Source organism: Passer montanus, unplaced genomic scaffold (assembly GCF_014805655.1).
Source record: "Passer montanus isolate IOZ18808 unplaced genomic scaffold, ASM1480565v1 scaffold256, whole genome shotgun sequence".
NCBI lineage: Eukaryota > Metazoa > Chordata > Aves > Passeriformes > Passeridae > Passer > Passer montanus.
The window spans coordinates 93,241-102,446 of NW_024367217.1; the positions used below are offsets into that span (position 1 = coordinate 93,241).

The window sequence follows — 9,206 nt, forward strand, 5'->3', positions numbered from 1 at the left end:
CTGTGTCCCTAAAAAAGGTCAGGGGACAATCCTGTGTCACTAAAAAAGGTCACAGTGCAATCCTGTGTCCCTAAAAATGGTCACAAGGCAATCCAAGGCAATTCCCTAAAATTGCCAGAATCAGCAGAGAATTCCTCAAAATTGCCAGGAGCAGCAGAGAATTCCCCAAAATTGCCAGGAGCAGCTCAGGGAGGTGCAGTTTTGGTTTTGGTGCTGGAGAAGCCTGGCTGTGATATTTTCAGAGACCCCCAAAAATGAATCTGTCTCCATGTTCTCAGAAGGCTGATTTATTATTTTATATCACTATATTATATATTATTATTTTATATTACTATATTATATATTATTTTATATTACTATATTATATATTATATGAATCAGCAGAGAATTCCCCAAAATTGCCTGGAGCAGCAGAGAATTCCCCAAAATTTTCAGAAGCAGCAGAGATTCCCCAAAATTGCCTGGTGTAGCTCAGGGAGGTGCAGTTTTGGTTTTGGTGCTGGAGAAGCCTGGCTGTGATATTTTCAGAGACCCCCAAAAATGAATCTGTCTCCATGTTCTCAGAAGGCTGATTTATTATTTTTATTACTATATTATATATTATTATTCTATATTAATATATCATATATTATTATTTTACATTACTATATTATATATTATTACTTTATATTACTATATTACATATTATTATTTTATATTTCTATATTACATATTATTATTTTATATTACTATATTATATATTATTACTTTATATTACTATATTATAGATTATTATTTTATATTACTATATTATATAAAGAATTCTCTACTAAACAATACAGAAAGGACACAGACAGGAGGCTAAAAATACAAAAATAAATCTCATGACTCTTTCCAGAGCCTCGACACAGCCTGGCTGTGATTGGTCATTAAATTAAAACAATTTAGATGAACCCAATGGAGCCATCTCCACATTCCAGAGCACAAAACACAGGAGAAGCAAGGAGATAAAATCGTTTTCCTTTTTCTCTGAGGCTTCCCAGGAGGAGAAAGGGTGATTTTTCACAAAATGTGATGGTGGCAGGCTGGCAGCCCAGCAGTGAGGCAGGGAGGGGAGCTGCCATTGCTGCCATGCCCCCCTGGCAGCGTGTTTGCCGGGACAGGAGCAGCCCTGGAGGCTTCTGGAAGGTTCTGTGCTGCCAGGGCAGCTGGAGCAGCATGGGAACAGCAGCACGGAGCAGCTCTGGGCTCCGTGCCACCTCTGTGTTCTGGCAGAGCTCGGGGCTGGTTTCACTTTGTGCTGCTCTGCCCCCGAGATGCTGGGTTAGTTTAAAATGTTTTGATGTTTTTGGTAAAGCTGCTCGGTGTGAGGGAGTGAGGCAGCACCTGCTTGCTCTGCTCGGGGAGCTCCTGATCCCTGTGTGGAAATGCAGGGTTTTTCCTGCATTTTCCTGGAAAACCCAGCATTTATTCACAGCGTTTTCTGTCAGCTCTTTGTTAAAGCGGGCAGGAAATCGAAGTGAAGCAGAGCCTGGCTCCCAGGAGAGCTCCTGAAAATGGCATTTCTGGGGTGGCTCACCTGCCAGCCCTGGCTGCCTCACGGCTCTGCTGGGCACGGGATTTTGGGCAGGGCCAGAGCAGGCTCGTTTCCATGGCAACCGGGATGTTGGTGGGATAAAACCAGCTCAGGGTGAGCAGAAATGTGTCCCCACCTCCTGGAGTGGAGCTGGTTAAAGAGAGCTCAGACAAACTCAATTTCCTGGGTGTCTTTCCTTCAGGGGGTGAAATATCTGCTGGCAAACGTTGCTCAGAGCTGTGGGTTTCATTTACATAGAATTTTATATTAAAAATATATATTATATATATATTTTATAGATATATATAAATAAATATATATTTCTATTTATTTACATGTATTTGTATGTATAGATTGATATAATATATATTTAATATTTATTGATATATAACTTAGATACAAGGATTATATTAGTATTAGTATCTACATTTATATAAATTTATAATATATATTTATAGATATATAGGATATAGTTTATATAATAAATGAGTTATTTAGCACCCACACAGCTGAGGATTTGGAGGCTGATGGGGGCAATTTGCATAAAAGGTACAAAAATAGTGTCAATTACCCAGTGCTGGGCTGTGTGTGGCACAATGTGCTATAAAATCTCAGGGGTTCAGGGGGATCTGGGGAGGGATCAGGGTGTGCCAGGGACCAGGATGTGACAGGAGAGGAGGAGGTGACACTGGTGACACTGGTGACACTGGGTGGCACTGGGTGACACTGGTGACACTGGGTGACACTGGTGACACTGGGTGCTGCTGCCTGGAGCTCTGCACGAAATCTCTCCAAAATCTCAGGTCCAAATGGGTTTTCTGGGTCATTTAAAAAACCCAAACCCTCCATTCCCAGTGATGGATGGAGAGGAGGAGGTGACACTGGGTGACACTGGGTGACACTGGGTGACACTGGGTGACACTGGTGACACTGGGTGCTGCCTGGAGCTCTGCTCATCCCTGGCAATCATCTCTGCCATCACCCAGGTATTTTTGGCTGCCTCCCTGTCCTTGTCTGATTTCAGACCTGGCCTGCAGCCACTGCCACATCCCAGCTTTGTTAAATTAATTTATTAATTATTCCAGGGGGAATAATTAGCTTTTCCTGCTTTAAGTAAGGGAGCAGCTCCAGCCTTCCTGAGCTGCAGGCAGCAGGTTTGGTTGTTCTGGAGCTCTGCAAACAATGAGCCTTCATCCCCTGCAGCCAGCATGTGTCAGCTCAGCTCCCCCTGTGCTTTTCCTGCTGGCAGAGTCACTTTTCAGGGAGTTTTCAGGGGCCAAGGGCATGGACTCTGCCTTGCTGGATGCTCCCCAGGGAGTGGCTTTTCCTTCCTCCCTTCCTTCCAGGAGCAGGATGGAGCTGAAATCAGGGGCAGGCTGTGGAGCTCTGGGCTTGTCTCTGCTCCGGGGCTGGGTCAGAGGGAAAAGTCCCGCTGGGAAGAGCCAGGAGTGCCCTAAATCCCCTTCCCAGCCCTGGTTTGTTCAGCCCCAAGCACAGGACTTTGCTCAGGGCTGGGTGTGGAGCAGTCCAGGGGCAGGGAAGCACAGCAGTGTGTCCCTCTGTGTCCCTGCGTGTCCCTGGTGTCCCTCCTCAGCCCCTGGGCTTCCTGCTGGCCTCAGGGATGCCTGGGCCAGGGTGATAAGCCAGGTGATAAGCCAGGCTTTTCCTCCCCAGCTGCCTGGGGATGGGCTCAGTGCTATTTTTGGTGTCCTCAAGCAGCCAGCACTTGACAGGGCTGTCTGCAAGCCTTGAGCCTGCCTGCTTGGAGGCTTTTCCTGGCTAATTTGGGCAGTGCTGCATTCTCTGAGACCTGCCTGGGGATTGGGACCTTGTAAAATTTCCTGCTGACAAGCCCTGGAGCACTTGGAGGGGTCATGAATCAGCCTGGAGGCATCTGTGCTGTGCAGGGGAGCAGGGCCTGTGCTGTGCCTGCTGCTGAGGGACCAGCAGAGCCCTCCTGGATGGCCCTGAGCACCTCAGGGTGCTTCTCACCCCGGTGACAGCCAGGATGTTTCCTTCCTGTCCCTCCTGGTGCAGAAGCAGAGTGCTGGGGGGTGGTGGAGGCAGCCCAGGGTGGCTGCTAAAGCTGCTGGGCTCTGTGTGTGCTGCAGGAGTCAGAGTCTGAGAGCAGGCTGGATGGAGAGACAGCGTCAGACAGCGAGAGCAAGTCTGAGTTTGGGGGGTCCTCCCCAGTGCCGACCTCAGATGACACCCCAGAGGTGCTGAACAGGGCCCTGTCCAACCTGTCCTCGAGGTAAAAACACTCCCTGAGGGGGCTCTGTCCATCCATCCTGTCCATCACTGTCCGTCCATCCTGTCCATCCATCCTTCCATCATTGTCCATCCATCCTGTCCATCACTGTCCGTCCATCCTGTCCATCATTGTCCATCCATCCTGCCCCAGGTAAACACTCCCTGGGCAGGGCTCTGTCCATCCATCATTGTCCATCCATCACTGTCCATCTATCCTGTCCATCACTGTCCATCCATCCTGTCCATCACTGTCCGAGTGGGCTCTGTCCATCCTGGGGCTACAGCCTCTCTCCCACCCCACCTCTCTCCCACCCCACCTCTCTCCATCCCCTCTCTCCATCTCCTCTCTCTCTCCATCTCCTCTCTCCACCCCCAGCTCAGTCCCACCCTCAGATTCCTCATTCCTGGAGTTTTCCTTCCATCCCCTCTTGGCCAGGACTGGAAGTGAGGAAGGCACAAGTTCTCTTTCCCTTTCTTTCTTTTTTTTTCACTTTTTCTTTTTCCTCAGAGCACTTTGGGAAGCTGCTGATCCTGCTGGGCCCAGGCAGGAATTCCTGCCTTGCACTTTGGGGTGTAAAACTCAGGGGTGCTGCTTGGGTGGGAAGGGAGGGGACAGGATTTGGGAGGGAGGGGACACACGCGACGCTGCTGATGAGGGGACAGAGCAGCTCCAGGCCTGCTGGGGCAGAGCCTCAGAGCTCCTGGGGGGTTCAGCCCCTGCTGCAACTCTGCTAATGCTGAGTTCTGCAGGAGTTCTTGCACAGTAAGGCCAGGATGTGGGAACAAGCTGGGGATGTTCTCCACACTCTGCCTGGGAGGAAATGTTTGTGTCACGGGAGGAAATGTTTGTGTCACAGGAGGAAATGTTTGTGTCTCAGAAGGAGGTGGCACCTCCCTGAGTGTGCTCTGGGGGTGGCAGAGGCAGGAAGGCAGGAGGGTGCAACAGCCAGGGGCCATCCCTGCCCCTGCAGAGCAGTGTGGAGGGGGAATTCTCCCCATTCCCTGGGAATTCACCCTGTCCAAGGGTGGCAAAGCTGCAGAGCAGGAGCAGGGCTGCCCTGGCCCCTCTCAGAGCCCTGGCTGGTGCTCAGTGAGGCTGAGGTGCAGCTGCTGCAGCCAGGCCTTTATCTCTCAGCACATCGAGGTCTCTGCAGCACTGAGGGGAAATTTGGGGTTTCAGGGCTCGCTTTCCTTCCTGTGGCACAGAGAGCAGAGTTGGTTTGGCTGCTGTGCTCTGCCTTGCCTTTCTCTGATGTTTTCCTTCTCTGTGGCCCAGATGGAAGAACTGGTGGGTGAGAGGCATCCTCACGCTGGCCATGATCACCTTCTTCTTCATCATCATCTACCTGGGCCCCATGGTCCTGATGACAATAGTGAGTGCTCCAGGGAGGGGTCCTGACCCTCCCTGCAGTGGGGGAGGTCCCTGGGGGGCTCAGGGCCCTGTGGTCAGAGATCCTGGATCCCTCTGCCATGGAGGAAACCTGGGGGGAAAATCTGCTCAGGGTGTGGAACTCACCCAAGGGTGTGTGTGCAGAGGAGAGAGGGGGAGAAACAACATCCAGGTGGGATTGGGAGGGGAAAACAACATCCAGGTGGGATTGGGAGGGAGAAACAACATCCAGGTGGGACTGGGAGGGAAAAACAACATCCAGGTGGGATTGGGAAGGAAAAGTGGGATTGGGAGGGGAAAATGCCATCCTGAGCATCCCAGGTGGGACTGGGAGGGAAGAATGACAGCTTGAGATTCCCAGGTTGGATTGGGAGGGAAAAATGACACCAGGTGGGATTGGGAGGATCCTGCAGGGCTGGTGGCAGCTGCTGGAGGGGCTGGGGTCTGCGGGTGCCAGGAGGGGCTGGGGCTCTGGAGGAGCTGGGCTCTGCAGGTGCCAGGAGCTGGGCTCTGGAGGGGCTGGGCTCTGCAGGTGCCAGGAGCTGGGCTCTGGAGGAGCTGGGCTCTGCAGGTGCCCTCTCCTCCCTCCTGGAGGGCAGAGGTGTTGCACCAGGGGTTCATGCCTCCCTGTCCTTCCCGTGCAGGTGATGTGTGTGCAGATCAAATGCTTCCACGAGATCATCACCATCGGCTACAACGTGTACCACTCCTACGACCTGCCCTGGTTCAGGACCCTCAGCTGGTGAGTGAGGGCACCCACCTGGGCACCTACCTGGGCACTTACCTGGGCACCCACCTGGGCACCTACCCGGGCACCCACCTGGCCACTCACCTGGGCTCTCAGGTGGCCAGGTACTTCCAGCTGTGTGTGAATTATTTCCCCCACCTGTGTGTAAATTAAATTATTCCCCTTTCCCAGGTACTTCCAGCTGTATGTGAATTATTTCCTCCAGCTGTGTGAATTACCTGCCCCAGCTGTGTGAATTATTTCCCCCACCTGTGTGTAAATTAAATTATTCCCCTGCCCAGGTACTTCCTGCTGTGTGTGAATTATTTCTTCTACGGGGAGACAGTGACAGATTATTTCTTCACGCTGGTGCAGAGGGAGGAGCCGCTGCGGATCCTCAGCAAATACCATCGCTTCATCTCCTTCGCCCTCTACCTGACAGGTGGGCACAGCTGGGCTGGGCACACCTGGGCACACCTGGGCTGGGCACACCTGGCTGGGATGGGCACCTGACAGTGGGCACACCTGGGCTGGATGGGCACCTGGCAGTGGGCACACCTGGGCTGGGCACACCTGGCTGGGCACACCTGGGCACACCTGGCAGGGCTCCTTTACCCCAAATAAAATGATAATAAATTATAATAAAATTTAATAATCATGATAAAGTAGAGCAGCAGGGGCTGTGGGCAGCTCTGACTGCTCGTGTGTCCCTCAGGGTTCTGCATGTTTGTGCTCAGCCTGGTGAAGAAGCACTACCGCCTGCAGTTCTACATGGTGAGTGCAAAACCTGGGTTTGGTGAGCTGAAATTCAGGGTTTGGTGAGCAGCGAGGTTAAATTCGGGGGCTGCTGGGAGGAAAATTCATGTTTTGGCGAGGTTAAATTCAGGTTTTAACGCGGTTAAATTCAGGTTTTGGGAGCTTAAATTCAGGTTTTAATGCGGTTAAATTCAGGTTTTGGGAGGTTAAATTCAGGTTTTAACGCGGTTAAATTCAGATTTTAGTGAGCTGAAATTCAGGTTTTGGGAGGTTAAATTCAGGTTCTAGCAAGGTTAGATTCAGGTTTTACTGAGGTTAAGCTGCTGGGAGGAAAATTCATGTTTTGGTGAGGTTGGATTCAGGGCCTGGCAGGGTTAAATTTAGGGTCTGGTGAGGTTAAATTCATGTTTTGGTGAGGTTAAATTCAGGGTTTTCTGACTAATTAACAAATAATAAATAAACAAATGAGCTGTGGGCGGGGTCCTGAGGAGGCGCTGTCCTCTCTTGCAGTTTGGCTAATTAACAAACAGATAATGAATAAATTAATGAGCTCTGGGGGGGGACTCTCTTGCAGTTTGGCTGGACCCACGTGACGCTGCTGATCGTGGTCACCCGGCTAATTAACAAAGAGATAATTAATTAATGAATGAGCTGTGTTGCAGTTTGGCTGGACCCACGCGACGCTGCTGATCGTGGCCACCCAGCTAATTAACAAAGATAATTAATGAGCTGTGTTGCAGTTTGGCCGGACCCACGCGACGCTGCTGATCGTGGCCACCCAGCTAATTAACAAAGATAATTAATGAGCTGTGTTGCAGTTTGGCCGGACCCACGCGACGCTGCTGATCGTGGCCACCCAGCTAATTAACAAAGATAATTAATGAGCTGTGTTGCAGTTTGGCCGGACCCACGCGACGCTGCTGATCGTGGCCACCCAGCTAATTAACAAAGATAATTAATGAGCTGTGTTGCAGTTTGGCTGGACCCACGTGACGCTGCTGATCGTGGTCACCCAGTCCCACCTGATCATCCACAACCTCTTCGAAGGAATGATCTGGTGAGTCCTGCCTGTGCAGCTGGAACAGCACCCCTGCTGTGTGCTAATTAAATCCGAATTATTAATGAGTTGTTAATAATCAATAAATTAATAAATAATAAAGTAACAAAATTTGTTAATATCAATATTAAGACAATTAAATATTTAACCATATAATGAATTATATGTGTTAAATTAGTAAAATTTTTTAACAAATGCTTTTAATTAATTAAAAGACTGCTGTGCAGCTGGAACAGCATCCCTGCTGTGTGCTAATTAAATCCGAATTATTAATGAGTTGTTAATAATCAATAAATTAATAAATAATAAAGTAACAAAATTTGTTAATATCAATATTAAGACAATTAAATATTTAACCATATAATGAATTATATGTGTTAAATTAGTAAAATTTTTTAACAAATGCTTTTAATTAATTAAAAGAATAAATAATAAAAATAATGAAGTTAATTACTCATTATTAATTAATTTATAAATTAATTTATTAACACAATTATTGATTTAAAGAAATATTTTTACTCTATCGCAAATAAATGTAATCTATTTTTTAATTAATACAATTTTTTAATCTATTAAGTTTTATTACTAATTACTACAATTACTTCTAACACTACTCACTTATATTTTTATTCTACATATTCATATCACAATGCATCTTTCACAATTCTGATTCTCCGAAATCTTTTTGCAAAACCATATTTTAAAACTTGTTAAAGCTTACTCCTGCTTCAATCTGTCTCAACAGTGTCATCTCTATGCTATAATTTCAATCAGAGCTTAATTTAAAAATATAGAAAAAATAATCTCTATTCTGTAACTTCAATCAGTGCTTAATTTAAAATGTAGAATAAAAAATCTTTATTAATTATTTAATTTTAAAATATAGAATAAATAATCTCTATTATAAGAAATAATAAATAATCTATTAATTATTTAAACTTAAAAATATAGAATAAATAATCTATATTCTGTAACTTCAATCAGTACTTAGTTTAAAAATATAGACTAATTTATATTCTATGTCTTCAATCAGTACTTAATTTCAAAATACAGAATAAATATTTTAATTTAATATTTATTTAAAACATTTAAATTTTTATTGATTTCTATTACTTATTAAAATATGTAATAGTACGTTTAAATTAATTTCCATATTAAAAACATTTAAAACAATTTAAAATACAGACTTTCTGGAGAGCACGGATATTTTCCATAAATGCGAAAAATAAAAATATCGCTATATTTTTATTAAAACAATGTATAAATCATTAAAATCTGAAAAAACCTTAGTTTGATTGGGATGTGCAAGGAGCTTTCAGTGCTGTGAGCCCGGCTGTGCCCGCAGGTTCATCGTGCCCATCTCCTGTGTCATCTGCAATGACATCATGGCCTACATGTTCGGCTTCTTCTTCGGCCGCACGCCGCTCATCAAGGTGGGCTGGGGGAAACGGGGTTTGGGGCTGGGGGA

At 46.7% G+C, this 9,206-nt stretch overlaps 1 protein-coding gene across 1 annotated transcript in view; it reads left to right on the forward strand.

Annotated features, from left to right (window-relative positions):
* The first annotated feature begins 3,602 nt into the window (after nt 1-3,602).
* The window catches only part of CDS2 (CDP-diacylglycerol synthase 2), a 14,987-nt gene continuing 9,383 nt past the window's right edge, over nt 3,603-9,206 (forward strand). Inside the window, exons 1-7 of the mRNA XM_039711929.1 lie at nt 3,603-3,809; nt 5,085-5,181; nt 5,843-5,940; nt 6,228-6,367; nt 6,641-6,699; nt 7,656-7,738; nt 9,084-9,171. Of these exons, the coding sequence (XP_039567863.1) occupies nt 5,125-5,181; nt 5,843-5,940; nt 6,228-6,367; nt 6,641-6,699; nt 7,656-7,738; nt 9,084-9,171 (525 nt within the window). The 5' untranslated portion in view covers nt 3,603-3,809; nt 5,085-5,124. The remainder of the gene's footprint in view (nt 3,810-5,084; nt 5,182-5,842; nt 5,941-6,227; nt 6,368-6,640; nt 6,700-7,655; nt 7,739-9,083; nt 9,172-9,206) is intronic.